The following is a 19997-nucleotide window of genomic DNA, read 5'->3' as shown; positions in this document are numbered from 1 at the left end:
ATGTACAGGGGGATGTTCTGGCAAGAGGGACTGGGCATCCCTCCTGCCGGTGATGTACGGGGGTGGGGGGATTCTTGCAGGAAGGACTGGGCATCTGTCCTGTTAGTGATGTACGGGAGGGACGGTCAGCCGCTAAACTTATTGCAGTAGGATCCCTTGCTGCAATAAGCTCAGCGGCCGCGTCTGCTTACAATGTTGGCCAGCATTTTGCTGGCTTATATTGTACACGTCTACCATGGGCCTAGGGTAATGTAATGTAATTTATTTCTTATACACCGCTACATCCGTTAGGTTCTAAGCGGTTTACAGAAAATATACATAAAGATACTTCTGGGCCAAGGCATGCTCACACCTAACCTTAAGTGAGCTTACGCATCTTCCTAGGCTCCCAGAGGTGCCTATAATGTAGGTGGCCTGCTTCAGGCAGGTTTTTTTAAAAAATGTGCGTCCCAATTGGCTGGTTAGGCAGCAGTAGGCCGCCTACAATCGGGATGCGGTTTATAGAATTCAGCCCTAAATGTCCACTATGACCTCTAGCAGCAGCCTCAAGGTATAATCTATGGTATTAGCACCATTTTGAACCTAGCATCAGAGGAGCATTTTGGGATCATTCCTGCTCAACCCCACTAGATACCAGGAATGTTTGAAAGTAGGCCTGCAGGGGCCTGGGGGAGCTTTCCTGGCTCAGGGAATTTGTTTGTGTGTGTGGGACTTCCAGGTGGGGAGGTACAAGATTGGGGTGTCCAACCTTACGGTGTCATGCTGTCATTCCAGGTTAGAAGGGGGAGGGGACAGTCCCTTGGACATTGCCAGTCCCTTTAACATGAGTTCCAGGATCATCAGGCCTTAGCTTTGTGGCTTGATGCTCATGAAACTTTACAATAACCCCAGCTTATTGCTGCAATTATTTTTTCAGCTATAATGGGGCTTGCAGTGTTCAATGTAAACTGCATTATAGAATTTACACAGTAATGAAGTGTTTTGTATGCATTTATATCTAATTACTATGTAACCTGCAGTCACACTGAATACTATGTGTTAATATAACTTCATGAGGCAACTATCCGCTACATAAAATCGGTAACCAAACAACAAAGAAAAAGGAAACCCCAATGGTTCACAGATGAGGTATCATACCTCGTCAAGGAGAAGAAAAGAGCATTTCTATCATACAAACGCATGGGGGAAAAAGAAGCAAACATTGAGTACAGGACAAAGTCTGCAGCGGTCAAAACAGCAGTCAGGGAGGCCAAACTTTGTATGGAAGAAACTCTAGCGAAGAACATCAAGAAAGGGGACAAATCCTTCTTCAGATACGTTAGCAACAGGAAAAAGAACACAAACGGGATAGTACGCCTTAGAACGCCAGACGGGAATTATGTGGAAACTGACTCCGATAAAGCCAAACTACTGAATGATTACTTCTGTTCAGTCTTTACCTGCGAGGCACCAGGGCACAGGCCTCGGCTGGATGCAAAGCAAAGCATGGATGACCCATTTCAGGAGTTTGAGTTCACACCAGCTGATGTTTACAGAGAACTGTCAAGACTCAAGGTGAACAAAGCCATGGGACCGGACAATCTGCACCCAAGAGTGCTCAGAGAGCTATGCGATGTTTTGGCGGAACCGTTAGCCATGCTCTTCAATCTCTCCCTAAGTTCGGGGAGGGTCCCCCTGGACTGGAAAACTGCCAATGTTGTTCCTCTGCACAAAAAGGGTTGCAGAGCGGAGGCTGCGAATTACAGACCAGTAAGTCTCACATCAATAGTGTGTAAACTCATGGAAACTCTACTTAAAGGGAAATTAGACATGATATTGGATGAGGGGAATCTGAGGGATCCCTGTCAACATGGATTCACTAGGGACAGGTCATGCCAGTCCAATCTCATCAGCTTCTTTGATTGGGTGACAGGAAAGCTAGACTCGGGAGAGTCTCTAGACATAGTATACTTGGATTTCAGTAAAGCTTTTGACAGTGTCCCACACCGTAGACTATTAAACAAGATGAAATCGATGGGGTTAGGTGAGAAACTAACTGCATGGGTCAACGATTGGCTAAGTGGAAGACTTCAGAGAGTGGTGGTCAATGGCACCCTCTCTGAGACATCAGAAGTGACTAGCGGAGTGCCGCAGGGCTCAGTCCTGGGACCATCCCTTTTTAACATATTCAAAGGGACTTGACCCGAGGGCTTCAGGGAAAAATAGCGCTGTTTGCCGACGACGCCAAACTGTGTAATATAGTAGGTGAAAGCGATCTCACAGATGGTATGGCGCAGGATCTGATCAAGTTGGAAAACTGGTCCTCAACATGGCAGCTGGGCTTCAACGCAAAGAAGTGTAAGGTGATGCATCTCGGCAGCAGAAATCCATGCAGAACATACACCTTGAATGGAGAAACACTAGCTACGACCTCAGAAGAACGGGACTTGGGAGTAATCATCAGTGCAGACATGAAGGCTGCCAAACAGGTAGAGAAGGCCTCATCCAAGGCAAGGCGGATGATGGGATGTATCATTAGAAGCTTCGTCAGCTGTAAACCTGAAGTCATAATGCCACTGTACAGAGCCATGGTGAGACCTCATCTGGAGTACTGTGTGCAATTCTGGAGGCCACATTACCGTAAAGATGTACTTCGAGTTGAGTCGGTCCAGCGAATGGCCACTAGGATGGTCTCCGGACTCAAGGGACTCTCATACGAGGAAAGACTGGGCAAGTTGCAGCTCTACTCTCTAGAGGAGCGCAGGGAGAGGGGTGACATGATTGAGACATTTAAGTACGTCACGGGTCGTGTCGAGGTGGAAAACAACATATTCTTTCCTAAGGGACCTTCAGTCACAAGGGGGCACCCGCTCAAACTCAGAGGAGGGAGATTTGGTGGTGACACCAGGAAGTATTTCTTTACAGAAAGGGTGGTGGATCACTGGAACAAACTACCGGTGCAGGTGATCAAGGCCACTAGCGTGCTCGAGTTTAAGAATAAATGGGACATCCACGTGGGATCTCTACGTGGGTTGAGAAGCACTCTGACTTAATGGGGTGGGACAGTAGAGTGGGCAGACTTGATGGGCTACAGCCCTTTTCTGCCGTCATCTTTCTATGTTTCTATATTAAGGAGTAAATAATGTTTGTTATTACTGTAATGCAGATTGATAACTAGATTTCCTTTTTATTATTGATTTGGAATCATTCCAAATCTAAGAAAGATCTCATTCTCATATGTCATTTTATCATCGTCAACCACATGGAATAGCAATGGGAGCATCGTGTGCCCCATCTATAGCAACTATTTATGTTGATTTGTTTGAAGAAAGTTTTTTATATCCATCTCATTAGTTTGAATGCATCAAAATTGGAAACGATTTTTAAATGATATATTCTTCATCTGGAAAGATACTGAGAACTCTTTGAAGCAGTTTTTACAATGTCCCAATCAATTAAATCTAATCTAATCTAAAACTTAGATTTGTATATTGCGTCATCTCCAAATAGGAGCTCGATTCGATTAACATAAAAGAGTAGACAGATTCATAATCTTTGGATAGAATATGATAAGATATGAACTTAAACCAAAATTTAACACTACCCGATTGGTAAAATTGCTATCGGCGATATACAGAGATTATTTTCCCATCTTATGGCAATTATCTATATATTGTTGAAATAAGAAAGTTTTCAAAGCCTTTTGAAAGATTTCAAGGGAAGTAAGAGTCCTAATAGAAGATGGAATTTTATTCCAACTCTCAGTAAATTTATATATGTAAGATCGACAGAGCTTACCAATTGATCTAATCCCTTTAAAAGAGGGGAATGAGAGTTTATACTTTTGTGTATTCCTGGTATGAGAAATTTGTTGGGCATTCAAAGATAAAGGTAATAGGAATATAAATATACTGTGTAGAAGTTTAAATACTATACAGGCACATTTATACTGTTTTTCAGGTAAACAGGAAGCCAATGAAGTTGACTCAACAGAGGAGACACATGGTCAAACTTTCACTTTCCAAATATGAAATTTTGTCGCCGTATTCTGAATCAGTTGGAGTCGATTTAAACTACCCTTACAACTTTGCTGTCTTGCTGCTCATGCCAGCCTGGCTACCCTCTGAAATCACTTCTGGGTCACCAAGCCAGGAAGCGACGTCAGAAGGAAAGCCAACGCTGGCATGAGCAGCAGGCTGGAGAAGCTGCTCACACTGGCAACAATTTTAAAGAGGTATGGGGGGAAGGGAGAGTGCAAGTGTGGCATGGGAGGCACAGAAGGAGCAGAGGATGGAGATGAGGAAACGGGGAGAGGGGAGGGCACATGCCACCACCCCTGGCACTTCCCACCCTCACTACACCACTGCTCTGGGCACCTAAATGGAGGTGCTCAGTTGTAGAATTGTCTTCCCAAAGTATTTACTTATTTTTTTTAGCTTGTTAACATTTATTTCACATGGAAAGAAAAACACCACCTCAAAGATATAGAGAAAAATAGAATGGTCTACAAACCAGAAGGCTAACAGTGCAGCCAATCTTTTTACCATCCACTTCGCCCACCTTCATGCAATCCCTAAAAACAAAGAAATATAGTCAGGTTTTTAAAACTTACAACTTAATATGTTTTTACAAACCTAAAATTATGTAATAAAAATAGCACATCTAAACAGAGCCAACAGAGATTAAAGACCGACAACAGGCCCTTACACTGTGGTCCAGAATAGAGAGAACAAATATATGACTGAGGTTTCACTTTTCTTCAAACTCTCTATTTATAAAAATCAAGTTTTAAGAATTCTCTTCATTCTGACTGAGTGTTGCATTTATGACCAACGTTTTCCACTCTGGTTGAAATCAAAAAGGGTGCTATTAAGTCTTTTGCACTGAGTGTCACATGTATGATTATCTCCCAGATGGCACGAGGTTATATGTGTGTCCTTGGTACAAATAGCTCCTAGCTCTCAAAGAATGAGTCAAATCTTTTGAGGCTAGAGTAGCAGACTTGGAAGAGCTAAGGCAGAGAGGTATATAGAGAAAACCTACAAAGACAATGTAGAAAAAGTCCCATGGAAGATCACAAAAAAGGACAGCATCATACTGGAGGAGCATGGAGTAATCCTGTAGCCAGGACCTGCTCTCTAGAGTAGGGTTACCATACGACTCCAGAAAAAGGAGGACGGATTGAGACATCTGGGTTTTACTGCAATTCAAACCAATAGAAGTAAAACCCGGATGTCTCAATCCATCCTCCTTTTTTTGGAGCCATATGATAACCCTACTTGAGAGAATACAATATCCTCTCAAACTGAGGATGTGTCTCCAGCAGCTTCTGCCCAGGAAGGAAAGGTTAGGATGCCTGTTTTGGTTGGTGATTTGACCATTAGGCATGTAGATAGCTGGGTGGCTAGTGGATATGAGAAAAATACAAAGCTTTGTTCCTATAAACTCAAGATTTCTTCATCAAAGATTTCAGACCACCATATGATCTTATAGAATAACCATGCATCAATGACTGTTTATACCGGAAGGTAGCTCTATTTATTGGAAAAGTCATATACAGTAAAACCTTGGTTTACGAGCATAATTTGTTCCGAAACCATGCTTGTAATACAAAACACTGGTATATCAAAGCAAATATCACCATAAGAAATAATGGAAACTCAGACGATTCGTTCCACAATTCAAGAACTTTAATACAAAATACTGTATGTACTTGTATTGCAAGACCTCGCTCGTTTAGAACAGTCACTACACTCCTGCAGCATCAGAGAGAGAGAGAAGAACCATCAGCTCAGTTGTGTTGATGTGACGCGTGTATACTGTATGTACTCATATTGCAAGACTTTGCTTGTTTAGAATAGTCACTACACTCTTGCAGTGTCATAGAGAGAATAACTATCGTCTCAGTTCTGATGTGTGTATACTGTATGTACTTGTATTGCAAGATATTGCTTGTATATCAAGTTAAAATTTAATAAAATGTTTTGCATGTCTTGCAAAACACTTGTATACCAAGTTACTTGCAATCCAAGGTTTTACTGTACTTCATTAAACCTTCTGGTTTCATTCTCTGCAGCAATTTATATGTAAGTACAACCAGTTTAAAATGTACTCTCTTCTCAATCTTCAACCAATGCAATTGATTCACAAGAGGAGGAAACTGGTCATATTTTTGTTCTAAAAATCAAATGCACAGCCATATGTTGAAGCAATTGCAGACTATTTTTAAAAATTCAGTGTAACACCACAATTTAAAGAGTTACAGTAATCCAACTGAGGCAGTACGATAGCTCTTACCACCATTTGAAAACTCTCTAAAAATAAAACAGAACGTATTGCCCGTAAATTACATTACATTACATTAGAGATTTCTATTCCACCATTGCCTTGCGGTTCAAGGTGGATTACAAAAGAATTACAAAAAAATGTATTACATGAAGAACATATCTAATATTTTCTAGAGGAGATAAAGAGTAGATGAGGTTGCTTTGGGGAATCAGGAAGGTATTGGGAAGTGGGAAGGAGCTAGCGGTATTAAGTTGTTTGCAGGAATTTCTTGAAAAGTAGAGTCTTTATTTCTTTTCTGACGCAAATGAAAAAAAGACTTTTTACCAGTCCATTTATTTGATTCTCAAATGTCAAGCCACAATCCAAAATAATTCCCAAAACCCTAATTTTTTTCTTCTATCGTAAGAATTTCTCCAGTACTCAGTACTATTTTCTGACCAATAAACCCACTTGGATTACCAAAATAAGCTAATTTACCTCCCATTTTACAAAACTGTGCAAGAGGGTTTTAACGACAGCTGGCACACTGAATGCTCTGCGCTTCTCCAACGCTCATAGGAACTCTATGACTATTGGAGCAGCACGGAGTATTCAGAGCACCGGCTGGCACTAAAAACCTCTTGCATGGTTTTGTAAAAGGGGGGGATTAGTTTTTTGTTTATTCAGCTGTAAGAAATTATTGGCTGAACAAATCTCAAAGCCTCCTCCAGATTATCCAATGCAGGACTTAAGTTAAAAATATCATCAGCATAAAATAAAATAAAAATGTCTAAACTTGTCAACCATTCACCCAAAGAGCTCATATACAAATTAAAAAGCAATGAAGACACAGGTGACCCTTAAGGAACACCACAATTTGTACTCTAAATTTACATTAATTCCATAAGAACAGAAGCCAGCTACACCACATTTCGTAAGAAATTAAAGACCCGTTTTTTTGACTCCATATGATCTGCCAGCAACTAAGTCCAACTTCCTTCAACACCAAACTCTTCACCTTATTACCACACTGTAACCTAGTACTCAGCTACAAACCAATTAATGACTTTAACTGGTACCATACTCAGCTACACATCAGCTAATGATCATAACAGATTCCTTCTACCTCATGACTTCATTGTCTTATCCTTTTAAGTTTCTTACAGTATGCTACTTCTCCTCTAATTGTTCTTTTAATATACCTCCTGCGGCCCTACTGTGCAGTAACAAACTACCTCTTTCTCCACTCGGAATGGGAATCTCTAACTTGAGAAATCCCAAAGTCTTTATTTACCTTTAGTGCTTCCTTGTATTGTAAAGTCTTCCATAGATTTCCTGCAATGTTCTAAATCAGGGGTCCCCAACCCCCGGTCCGCAGCCCACTAGCTGTCCGCAGCCACCTGATAGCTTGGCTGCAAGAGAACTGCCGGCAATGGGCATCTCTTCCCCTTGTCTTGAAATCTCCCGCCCTTTCCCTCAACTTTGCGGGTGTGCTTCAGAGTTTTCTGTTTCTGAGTGTCTGGATGTGGCAACATTCTCATAAGTCCCGCGCAACTGCCCCGAAGCTTCGCCAATGACGCACTTCCTGTTTCTGCCTGGGTGGCTTGCGTCAGAGGAGAAGCTTTGGGCCAGTCGCACGGGACTTGTGAAAATGTTGCCACATCCAGACACTCAGAAACAGAAAACTCTGAAGAGCACCCGCGAAGGTGAGGGGAAGGGAGAAAGGTGGCCCGACGAGGGGAAGAGGTTCAGTGGTGCTGAAGGGAAGTGGAGGGAGAGGGGGAAGGGTAACAGACGCTGAAAGGGAGAGAGAGGAGAGCAGACACTGAAGAGAAGTGGAGAGAAAGGGAAAAGCAGATGCTAGATGGAAGTGGGGCGGGGAGAAGATGCTGATTGGAAGGGGAGAGAGAGAGAGGGGAACAGACACTAAAAGTGGAGAGAGAGGGAGCAGACACTGGTTGGAAGGGGAGAGAGAGAGAGGGGAACAGATGCTGAAAGTGGAGAGAGAGGAAGCAGATGCTAGAAGGAAGTGGGGAGGAGAGAAAGGGGAGCAGACGCTGGTTGGAAGGGGAGAGAGAGAGGGGAACAGATTCTGAAAGTTGAGAGAGAGGAGAGCAGACTCTGAAAGGAAGTGGAGAGGAGAGTGCGAGCACATACTGGATGGAAGGAGGGGGGATAAAGAAAGAGCGCATGCTGGATTGGGGGAAGAGAATAGATTTAGTGAGATAATGGAAGGGGTGAGGGAAAGAGGTGGCAAGTTATAGGTAGACAGAATGAAAGGGAAATTGAGGACTGGAAAGTAATTAGTCAAGAGGTAGAAAAAATAAATTGAGAAGGAAGAGCAGAATAAAAAAGGATGGGAGAGGAGAGAGATACTGGAGCATTGGGGGAGGGGGAGAATCCAAATACCAGATCTGAAGGGAGGAAAGGAGGAGAGAGATGCTAAAAATCACCTGGGGGAGAGAATGAGAGATGGAAGGGAAGAAGACAGATATGTCAGACCATGGGGGGAGCGGAGGGAAGAAGATAGGTGCCAGACCAATGGGGGGAGGGGGGTAGAGTGGAGGGAGAGACAGTTTCTGGTAGTGGCATAGAAATAAAGTAGATGCCATATGGAAGAGGCAGAGAGAAGGCAGACAGTGGTTGGAAGGAACAGAATGACACAAAGATAAGGAAAGCAGAAATAACAAAGGTAGAAATTTCTAATTTTTTTTTCTAGAAATGTAATGTACATTGTGTATAAAACTTCCCTACGAAGCTGCCCCGAATCCCCCCCCCCCCCGGAAAAATTTGCTTCTATAAAAGCGGTTCTTGGTGTCAAAAAGGTTGGGTTGAGACGCTCTGTTGAGTAAAGCTGAGCATTTACTGTATTTACCACTATACTGTATACAGCTACGAGTTGCCCTGGGTCCTGGATATAAGCGAAGTACTCTTCGCTTTATAAGGTTTTGAGCCGTTTATCCATGGATATATTTTTCCAGGTGCAATATTGGATAGGTTGCCTTACTTTTTGGCATATTAAAAACAACCAATCAAATTAAAAATAGTTAATTTAAGGATTACTAGAGTGCAAAAAGAAATATGACATTTTGGACCAGTGATAGTTCACTTCCTCTGTTTGGATATATTCCATTTTCAGTTGGATGTGAACACTTGAGGTCCTTTTGTCTTTATTTGAAAGGAATTTCCTTCTACTTTCATCTCACCAGGAGTTTTTTGGTCCTAGGACTTTACATTTTGAGGTATTGGTAATTATAATGTGGCCATTATTAATAAGAAATTCACCATTCTTTAGATTATAAGTCAAAGAATCCATCAATTTTAATTTGAATTCTATTGGAGTTGCCTTCATGATTTCTGGTGGACAAGAGTCCAAAATACAGTATGATTTTACATATTTATTATATAGTTTAGAGTACGTTTTCCAATCTAGATCATGAAAGGAGCTCCAAACCAGGTCCACATGGCTTGCATTTTCCAGTAGAATAAGTGTTTGATAATTAGAATTGTCATTTTGGAAACAATTGTTTCTCAGGTTCTTAATTTTTAAATTAATGTATTGGGCTAGGTGGTTGGCCAATGGAGGCATAGGGCTCCTTTTACTAAGCTGCATTAGGGCTTTAATGCGCGGAATAGCGCACGCTACATTGCCACACGCGCTAGACAGCAACACCAGCATTGAGCCGGCATTAGTTCTAGCCATGTAATGCGTGGTGTAGCGCGTAGTAATATCCTGCATGAGCTAAAAACGCTAGCGCACCTTAGTAAAAGGAGACCATAGTGTGTATGGACTGAGTAAAATTGTGTAGTATCAAATAAATTTGAAACCAAGTGAAACAATTCTTTTGAAGTTATGCTCATTGAACCTAATTTGGCCGAAGAAAATGTTTTATGTTTTTCTTTTATTAATTGTTTATCAATTATTATGTTTGATCTCCAGTTGTTACGATCTGATTGTTTACCAGTTTTTTGCCAAATCCTTTCTAATTATCTTTCTGATCGTTTCATTTTTAGGAGTTCACTATCAAACCAATTATTGTGCCTATTGAGATGACATTTGCTTTTTTGTTTTGGCGCAGATATATTTGTCTTTATCCAGTGATCCCAAAAATCTACTCCTTCATTAGATTCTGTTAACATGTTCTATTGTAATGTCTTGTTTAGCTTTCTGCAATGTTCTAAAGTGCTCTCCTTTTCTTACTGTAAGGCGCCTTGAACCTTTGTAGGCATAGTGTGACGCACAAATACCAGATTAGATTAGATTCCTTTAACACAATAGCTTCTTGTCCTTAAAAAACCTGAAAATCAATTCAACACCCTTCCATCCAATTCAATAGCACTCAATCTATACAGCATAACATTATGATTTATTAAATCAAACGCTGCAGATATATCAAACTGAAGCAATAATGTCCGTTTTCCAAAACTCATAATCTTTCTTATCTCAGAAACTAAAATGAAAGAGTTTCAGTACTATGGAGCAGTCAAAAACCATGTTGTGTAGGGTGCAGGTAACCCTTAGAAGATATGTAATCAACAAACTGTTGATACACTATAAATTCCAGCAATTTTGCCTGCCATGGAATACTCACTATTGGACGATAATGCTCAACTTTACTCAAATCCAAATTCAGTGCTTTCAGAATTATGTTTACTCATTCAAGATTCTAACTTCGTTCCTTGTTGAACTTTCAATAATCCTTCTACAAACTATTTAGTGGAACTAGAATGGAAATATAAACTGTAAAGCCATTCTTCTCTAACACAAATCTCAGAGAACTTAAAAATATATAAAATATCTCAGGGACTAATGGAGAGCCCTGGAGTACTCCACATAGGTTACTCCATCTTGAAAAAAAAATTTTGTTCCAAACTTAACCTGATAAGAATGGTCAGACAAAAAAAACCTTTCAACCAATGGTAAATTTGGCCAGTAATTCCAATGCTGTCAAAGATAGACAATAAAATAGTATGATCTACTAAATCAAAGGCACATAAAAGGTCAAATTGAAGAAGAAATGCCTGTTTTCCTTCAAAAATTAAAGATTAATCATTTATCAAAAAACTTATTACAGTTTCAGTACTGAACATCGCCCTAAATCACGATTGCAAAGAATGTAAAACATCAAATGTATTCAAATAATCCACAACTTGAGAATTTACCAAACCTTCCATTAACTTCACAGCAAATGGGATCAATGCTACAGGCTTATGTAATTAGCTATTTCCTAATTGGATTTCTTTGTGTAATCCAAACAAAAAATCACCTAATATAGGGCTCCTTTTAGAAAGTTGCGGTAGAGGTTTCAACTGCGGGCCAGCGAGGTAAATACTCCAGCACTCAATAGGAATTTTATGAGCGTCGGATCATTTACCTTGCTGGCCCGCAGTAGAAACCTCTAACGCAGGTTTGCAAAAGCCAGAGATAGAAGGAAAAATACCCAAATCCAACTGCTTCTGAATCCAATCAAATAACTGCAAAGCTAGAAGAAGCTGTTTTCATAATGCAAGAAGGACAATAATCAAGTTAACAAAAAGATTACACATATTTTTGATAAAACAAATAAAATGTATTCCACTGCAATGGTAAAAAAATCAGACCAAATTCTATCTACTGGACATGTTTGGCATGAAAACAGTTTAGATAGTGTGTTATATCTTCTTTCAACTCCTTAAAAACATTTTTGATATCTAAAAGTTTAGACTTAAAAAATTCTCCTAATTGACTAGCAATGGGTAATTTATTCAAATTACTAGTTTGTATACTTTGAAGGTCAGTCAAATTATTTAAAATACCAAATAGCATTTTAACATCTGAGATAGAAGATCAATTAATTTACCCCTCCTTTTACAAAAATGTAGCATGATTTAGCGCTAGCAGCAGCAATAACAGCTCAGACGTGCATAGGAATTCAATGAGCATTGGAGTTGTTACCACTGGGGTAGAGAATGACACAAGGAAAAATTCTGTCCCACCATCCCCTTCACTGCCCTGTCCCCACCGTCTCCTTCACTGCCCCATCCCTGTTTCCGGCGTCCCGCCTCCGTCGCATCCATACAATCCTCAGTACTGCTTAGCTTATTCCTTCCTTATAAATCAAAGTTCTGGCTGCTGAACTAGAGAAAGAGATATTAAGCAGGCAGAGCTTTGTTTATAAATTTTTATAAACACAATTAATATACTACTTTATCCTAAAGCAAAATAAATAAATAGAAAATTATTTTTTCTACCTTTGTTGTCTGGTTTTTCTTCCCTTATCTTCTCATTCAATTCCTTCCATCCACTGTCTGCCGTCTCTCTATGGCTTCCATTTGCTCTGTTACTGTGCCTCTCCCTTCACCCCTCAATTGGCCTGGCACCCATCTTCTTCCCTCCGCTCCCCCATAGTCTGGCATCTCTGTCTTCTTCCCTTCCAGCGTCTTCTCCCCACTCTCTGTTCTCCATTTCCCTTCAGCGTCTTCTCCCCACTCTCTCTTCCCCATTTCCCAGCATCTTCTCCCCACTCTCTCTTCCCCATTTCCCAGCGTCTTCTCCCCTCTCTTTCTTCCCCAGTTCCCTTCAGGCTGCTTCAGCGTCTTCTCCTCTCCATCCCCCCATCCTCAGTACCCTTTGTGTGGTCCAGCAGCTCCCTCCCGCCAGCCAGCCAGCCGTGCATCTCTCTCCCTCCCTTTCCCTTACCTTCTCTTTGTGGCGAAACTAGCGATTTCTATAAGGCTATGCGCTGTATTACAGCCGGAGCCTTTAAGTCGCATTGCATTGCCTGATGGAAAAGTCTCCTCCGATGCAACCGGAAACAGGAAGTTGTGTCACAGGAGACTTTTCCAGCAGGCAACGCAATGCGACTTCAAGGCTCCGGCTGTAATACAGCGCATATCCTTATAGAAATTGCCAGTTTCGCCACAAAGAGAAGGTAAGGGAACGAGAGGGAGATGCATGGCCGGACGGACAGCGGGAAAGAGGGGGCTGCTGGACTGCACGCTCATTCACCGTGCATGCTCACCATTCACCGCTCCACGGGGCGGTGAATGGCCTTGTTCCCGATCTCGCGGTGACCTTTTTTTTTGGTCACCGTTTCGGCGGGTTAGCCGCGGCTAGCCGCGGGTAACAACCACCGTGTCATTCTCTACACTGGGGCCAGCGCTAAAAACTGTGCTATGCTTTTGTAAAAGTCAGGATTAGAGAAATAACTTTTTTTTCTTATTTTTTAATAACATTTTATACCAATGAATCATCTATCTCTATTTAGTTTTATTATCTTCTGTTTTAGATTTCTTCCAATTACGTTCTGAGGCCCAGATTCTGCAAACTGCAAACCGATTGTAGGCAGTGGTAGGCATCCTACCACTGTCTAACCAGCCAATCAGGACGCATGTTTTTAGATAAAAAGCTCCCAAGACAGGCTAGCTAGATTGGAGGCACCTCCGGGAGCTTAGGGAGGCTTGCATGCCTGCCTAAGCTCACCGAAGGCTAGCCATAGGTGTGGTTTGCCCGTAAATTGCCTTAGGCAAACCTAGGCAGCCATACGCGTCTCACTAGAAGAGCGGGAAATGCTTACAATGTAGGCCAGCAAAATTATGGCCTGCATTGTAAGCAGATGAGGCCACAAAGCTTATTGCGGCAAGAGATCTTCCTGTCGCGATAAGTTTAGTGGCTGTGGATGCAGCCACTAGTCCCCCCTCCCCAGAATGAACATGGCAGGAGGGATGCCCAATCCCTCCTATCTGAAACACCCCCCACCCACCCCGAATGAATGCGGCAGGGGGGATGCCCAATCCCTCCTGCAGGAACACCCCCCACCCCAAACGAAACCGGCAGGAGTATGCCCAATCCCTCTTGCTGGAACATCTCCTCACCCCCCCTTGAAGATCGCCAGCAGGAGGATGCCCAATCCTTCCTGTAGGAACACCCACCCCTGAACAAAACTGGCAGGAGGGTGCCTAATCCCTCCTGCTGGAAACCCCCACCCTCATCGTAGATTTCCCGACGCCGGGCCCCCCCCCGCCCTCCACGTGACTAAAAGAACCAAACTACCAGCATGGCTTAATGGTCAGAAGGAAAACACAGTGAAAGCCAAATAAGCATCATTTATAAAATGCAAAACAAGTCCTAATAAGAAAAACAAGGAAGAACAAAAGCACTATTAAGAGGCAAAAACCAATACGAAAAGATTTTCAAGTACATTTCAACATAAGAATAGCCATACTGGGTCAGATCATTTGTCTATTTAGACCAGTATCCTGCTGCCAATAGTGATCAATCCAGGTCACAGACATCTGGCAGAATCCCAAAGAGTAGCAAGATGTCATGTTACTAATCCCAGGGAAAGTAGCGACTTTCCAATACTCCAAACACATAGGGGATATATTCACTTGTTCCCTAATTAAAAGGAATTAACTTTCAATATAATGTTATGCTATCATAATATATTATACTAGTCGTTAAGCCCGTTACATTAACGGGTGCTAGAATTTATGTCTGTCTGTATTTTTCTTTCTGTCTCTTTCCTCCCTCCATTTCCCTGTGTAGCGCTGTCTCTGCTTTCTTCCTCAGTCTGCACTCTCAAGCTGTAACATTACTGCTTAGCTTTTTCTCCCTGCAAAGCATCTCTGCTCTCTTTCTCATCCCCAGTCTCTTTGCTATTTTTCTCTTCTTGCAGGGGTCTCTGCTCTCCTTTCTCTATATGTTCCTGATTCCTGCAAACTTCTGTTTTCTCTATATGCTCTTGATCCTGTGTTTCCCTGTAGGTGTCTTTTCCCTTTTTTTTTTTTTTATTCCTTCTTCATGTATGGTTGATTTATTAAGTTTTTTTATTTTTCCTATTTGTTGCATGCCTGTCTCCTTGGCCGCTGTATGTTTCAAATTTTTTGCTTTGTGTGTTTGTTTGTGTTTTTTTGCTGATTGTCTACTTGGTCGCTGTCAGTCTGTCTGTCTCATTGGCTGCTGTATGTCTGTATGCCTTTTTTTCAGTCTAACTCCTTGGCCACTGTATGTCTGGAAGGTTTTTTTTCCTGAATTTATCCTTGGGCATTGTAATTTTTATTTTTTTCTGTTTGTCTCCTTGGCTGTTTGTATTTTTTTGCTGTCTCTCTGTCTGTCTACTTGGACGCTGTATGTAAGTATGTCTGTCTCCTTGGCTGCTGTATGTCTGTTTGTCATTTTTTTTCCTGTGTCTCTCTCTCCTTGTCCTCTGTGTTTTGTTATTTTTTCAATCTGTGTCTTTAGCCCCCTGTCCTTCTGTGACTGTCTGTGTGTCTCTCTCTACTTGTGCACTGTTGTTTGTTTGTTTTTTCAATCTCTCTTTAGCTCCTGATCCCCTCTCACTGACACTTGCGCGACTGCATGTAATTCCGGTTAGGTTTCCATGGCAATCCTGCTCGCGGGTCTGTGAGTGTAGGGCCGTTTTGTCGGGTCTGGCGGCGCCGGGTTGGGAAGAGTCCTGGCTCCTTTTTTGGTTTGGGCCCGTGCAGAGGGGCTCAACAGCGCACAACCACCTTTCCTTCCCTCCCTCCATCAGGTGCAGTGCAGCTCCACCAATGTTAAAAGCAGCCACGTCGAAATCGGAGCCCTGCCACTGCCGTAGCACTTTCCCCTCTGCCTTGGTCCCGCCCCTTCTCTGACATATGGGACCGCGGCAGAGGGAACGTGTTACGGTGGCGGCAGGGCTCCAATTTCAAAGCAGCTGCTTTTAACATAGGCGGAGCTGAACTGTACCTGATGGAGGAAGGGAAGGAACGGTGGGGCAAATTTGGTCAACGGCAGGAATTGTTTGGCGGACCAAACACTGTGAAACCATGAGAAAGGCCGCCGCAGCCTCGCAGCTAGGTAGGGGGACAACAATGGCGCTTATGCTCAAGCCCCCGCCGCAGCTCCTCTCTCGATCCTGGTGCGGTTCGAGAGAGGATTCGTGGTGGCGGCTTGAGCATAAGCGCAATTGTTGTCCAAGTTGCTGAGTTTGGTGACGTAAACCCACGCATGCGCACTAAAAAAAACGCGACGGATCAGGGAACACGTTTTTTTTAGTGCGCATGCGCGTCCTACCATTTTATTATATTAGATTCAGCTCAAAGGATACCATAAGGAAAGGAGAAAAGAGCCTCAGACTCCCAAGCCTGCCGCTGCTCATTAGCTTTCAAGCAGGCTGAATTCATGAGCGACTTTCCCCATGTTTATCTCAGGGGCTCTTTTACTAAAACTTAAGGCACACTAATGAATATTAACATGCATTAAGGGCCAGATTCTGTGTTAGGGTGCTTGAAAAAGATAGGTGCCTACTGCATGTCAATCGCACTTAGGGCTCCTTTTACTAAGGTGCGCAAGCGTTTTTAGCGCACACAGGAAATTACCGCATGCTACGCTTCTAGAACTAACACCAGCTCAATGCTGGCATTAAGGTCTAACGCGCACGGCAATTCAGCGTGCGTTATTCTGCGCGTTAAAGCCCTAAGGCGGCTTAGTAAAAGGAGCCCTTAGGTGGCTATTACAGAATTGCGCTAAGTGGCGCCTAGCTTAAAACTTAGGTGCCTGTAATGTAGGCCAGGGTTTTAAAGGCCTACATTAGGCACCTAGGCGCCTATCTTTTATAGAATCATGCCTATCAAGATAGGCGCCTAGCTCCCAATTATATATATATATATATATATATATATATATTTTTTTTTTTTCTAATTATGAGCCTGTTAAAGCACATAACTGAAGCCCATTCATTAATTAAGGCATCTATCTTTAGGTACCTCTTATAGAGTTTCCTCCTAAATGCTGGGCATCCTTCCTATTTTTAATGTCTCTTAGTGCACACAAGACTTCAGTAAAATGGTCCCTTTATAGCAGTGATCTTTTTTCTGGGAATTGTGGGTACTTTTGATGCAGACTGGCTACTATCTGAAACAGGATGGTGAACTTGATGAATCTTGGTCTGATCAGCATGTTTTTCTTATTTTTTTATGTACTGATATCCTGCTACCTAAAATAAACAGAACTATTATTTAGTAGGATTGAAAACACTATGGAGCTTTTTTTTTTTTTTTTTTTACTAAAGTGCACTAAGCAGATATGGGGACTTCTATAAATGGCGCTCAAACATGGGCATTGGAAAAACTCAGCATTACGTATTGTTCTATAAAGAATGTGTGCCTTTTATAGAATAGCACTTAGCACTGACTCCCGCCCTCAACTCTGGGCACCAGACTTATACCTGCTGAAACCTGGTGTATATTCCTGAGCCCAAGTTGCAACTTTTTGGAATGCCTAGACCTGGAATGCCCTGACCTGGAATGCCATGCCCTCCCATGGCCATGTCCCCTTTTGGGGTGCATGCCATGGGATTTAGGCGTCCAGTGTTATATAATAGTGTGCAGTTAGATGTACATGCAAATCCCAAATGATGTCAATTAACGTCAATAATTAGTTGTTAGCATCTAATTATTGTGGGTTAACAGCTTGTTAGCTAATTAAGTTGTGTGTGCATCTTGGAATCATGCCCAAAATTGGGTGCTTATATAGGATCTGGGGGTTAGTGTGAGTTTTAACATTTTTAATGGCTACCAAGCACAATAAAAATCTTGCACTGATTAGTGCAGGATAGGAATGTGGTTGCATGGGGCATGGGCATAAGTAGGGCTTTGACTGCACACTGCAGTTAGTGCAGAGTAATTATTATATGCTGTCAAATGTGTAATTAGCAGATGCACATTTAATGCCACCTCAAGAGTTAGTGCTAGTGCTTCTAACTGTGCTTGGCATAAAACACAGAGTAGGCAACTTGTCCATGTAGGTAAATTTTAGGGGGCATGCTGGACATGTCTCCAACAATTATCAAACAGCTTCTGCAATAATCATGTATTTAAATTTTCATATAATGTGTGGTGTGTGCAAAAAAACTTACTAGACTTTAGTAAAAGGGCCCCTATGTAATGCCCTACCATCAGGATTCCAAAAATAAGTAAATTCTCAGTGGCAGGTAAGTAATGATTGCTCACCTATAATCCAGTAATCTCTCCATCAAACGGGTTACAGTGGCGATTAATGAAACGCCACTTTCACGCCACGTTTCCCGCTCAATTTTCTTAAGTAAGCTGAAATCAAAATAAAAGGACAATTTCAATATTTATTTTTATCTATTGCCATGGCAATCATGCTACTGGTGGCAATGCCTTCAGTGCCTTAGCAACCACTGCAACATTCATAGATCTGACTTGAAGCTCTTATCACAAGCTGTACAGTTTAAAGATAATGTCTTACCTAGGATATGGACCAAACAGTGGAATTCTAATCCAGGAAGCATTATTAAAATAAAATAAAATTTATATTATCCATATAATAAATATCAAAATGAAGGACTTCTTGATTCTTAACATAAATTAACATAAATTGCTCAATTCAGTTATAGGATGTTTTAATTTCTTTTTATTTTTTGCTCTTCATTAGAATTACCAGTATAAACTATTGCTTGCTACTGAATAATTTTTACTTTTCTAGAATATTTAAAGCTCTGAAATTTAAGAAAAAGGTGAGAAATTTGTCGAGGGGTGCTAACTGATTTAGTACATACTAACAATTAGCGTGCACTAAACTGAGCCATGATAAACTGTGGCTTTAGTGTGACCATATGTGGTCTTTCCATGTGCCAAGGCCATTTTTCCCCACATTTCCCATTATTTGAATTAATATATAAGCACTAATGTTGCCATTAGCACATGGCCATTAAATGTAATTAGCTCTTGAGCACTAATTGACACCTATTTTTTATGCAGTAAGGGCTCATGTGCAATTTCTGTGCCAATTTATTAGCATGCAGTAATGTAGATATACAAAATGATTAGTGCAGAAACACCCACTCTCTGCCCCCCAGACACACCTCTATGTGAAGAAAAAAAATTTAGAGTGCAGTTTGCACACTCAGATTGGGATCTTACCGCAGAACACCTAAGCACATTCTGCAATAAGCCCTTTTAAGCTGTGATGAGCATATCCCGCACTATAAGTCCTTTTAATTTAAGGTAAGCATATGCTAGTACTTATTGCAGTTTAATAAAAGGGCCCCTAAGTGAAAATTTTTTTAGTGAATTTTTTTTATAGTACAGTTAATTTAGAAGAATGGCCAGGCAATAATAAATGACAATAGTAACAAGGCAGAAATAAGAGACAGACCCTGGAATCCAAACTTATAGCCACAAATGATAGAAATATGTGCTAAAAGGCAGAGGTGGATTAAATAAAAGTAAAAATGTCACATTTTATTGATTCATTTTTAATGCCAAGACAATAATGTATGTTCTTTTTTTATGACAATATAGATCAATGTTCCATACAATGCCATGTAAAAGTCTTCAAATTGTATATTTTTCTTGTATATTTTTCATTCTGCTACTTTCAAATATCATTCAAACAACAAAAATAGAGGGATCCAGTAGCATAACAAAATGAAAGCACAATTGACCCAGAAACTGGGACAAAAGATTCTTTAATCAGGCTGACCTGACATGGCCTATGTTTCGGCCTGAAGCTACGTCAGGGGTCTAAAAAGACACATACTCATACTATCATCATCGCAACTTAAAGGAATTTAAAAAAAACCAAAATTGGAAGAAGAGGTTGAGAAATAAGATAATAAAGAAGTATCAAAGCAAATAAGATACCATTACAATAGTCTATTACAAATCATGTCCCACATTATTACATTCTCCAGTGTCCAAATTCTGAATAAAGCACAGTGTTAAATGTTTTGAATTTTTCAGAAGGTCTCAGCCTCACC

General features: G+C 41.4%; 1 protein-coding gene across 5 annotated transcripts in view; it reads right to left on the bottom strand.

Annotated features, from left to right (window-relative positions):
• Positions 1 to 19997, bottom strand: part of DOCK4 (dedicator of cytokinesis 4) — a 650492-nt gene that overhangs the window by 150893 nt on the left and 479602 nt on the right. For all 5 annotated transcript variants that reach the window (XM_033958349.1, XM_033958350.1, XM_033958353.1 and 2 more), the window contains 2 exons: positions 18223 to 18318; positions 4492 to 4552 (listed from right to left, as the gene is read on the bottom strand). In XM_033958349.1, coding sequence (XP_033814240.1) covers positions 4492 to 4552; positions 18223 to 18318 — 157 coding nt within the window. The remainder of the gene's footprint in view (positions 1 to 4491; positions 4553 to 18222; positions 18319 to 19997) is intronic.

This window comes from Geotrypetes seraphini, chromosome 9 (assembly GCF_902459505.1).
Source record: "Geotrypetes seraphini chromosome 9, aGeoSer1.1, whole genome shotgun sequence".
In the NCBI taxonomy this organism is placed as follows: Eukaryota; Metazoa; Chordata; class Amphibia; order Gymnophiona; family Dermophiidae; genus Geotrypetes; species Geotrypetes seraphini.
The sequence above is the reverse complement of the archived record's forward strand: the minus strand, read 5'-3'. Positions and strand labels throughout refer to the sequence as shown.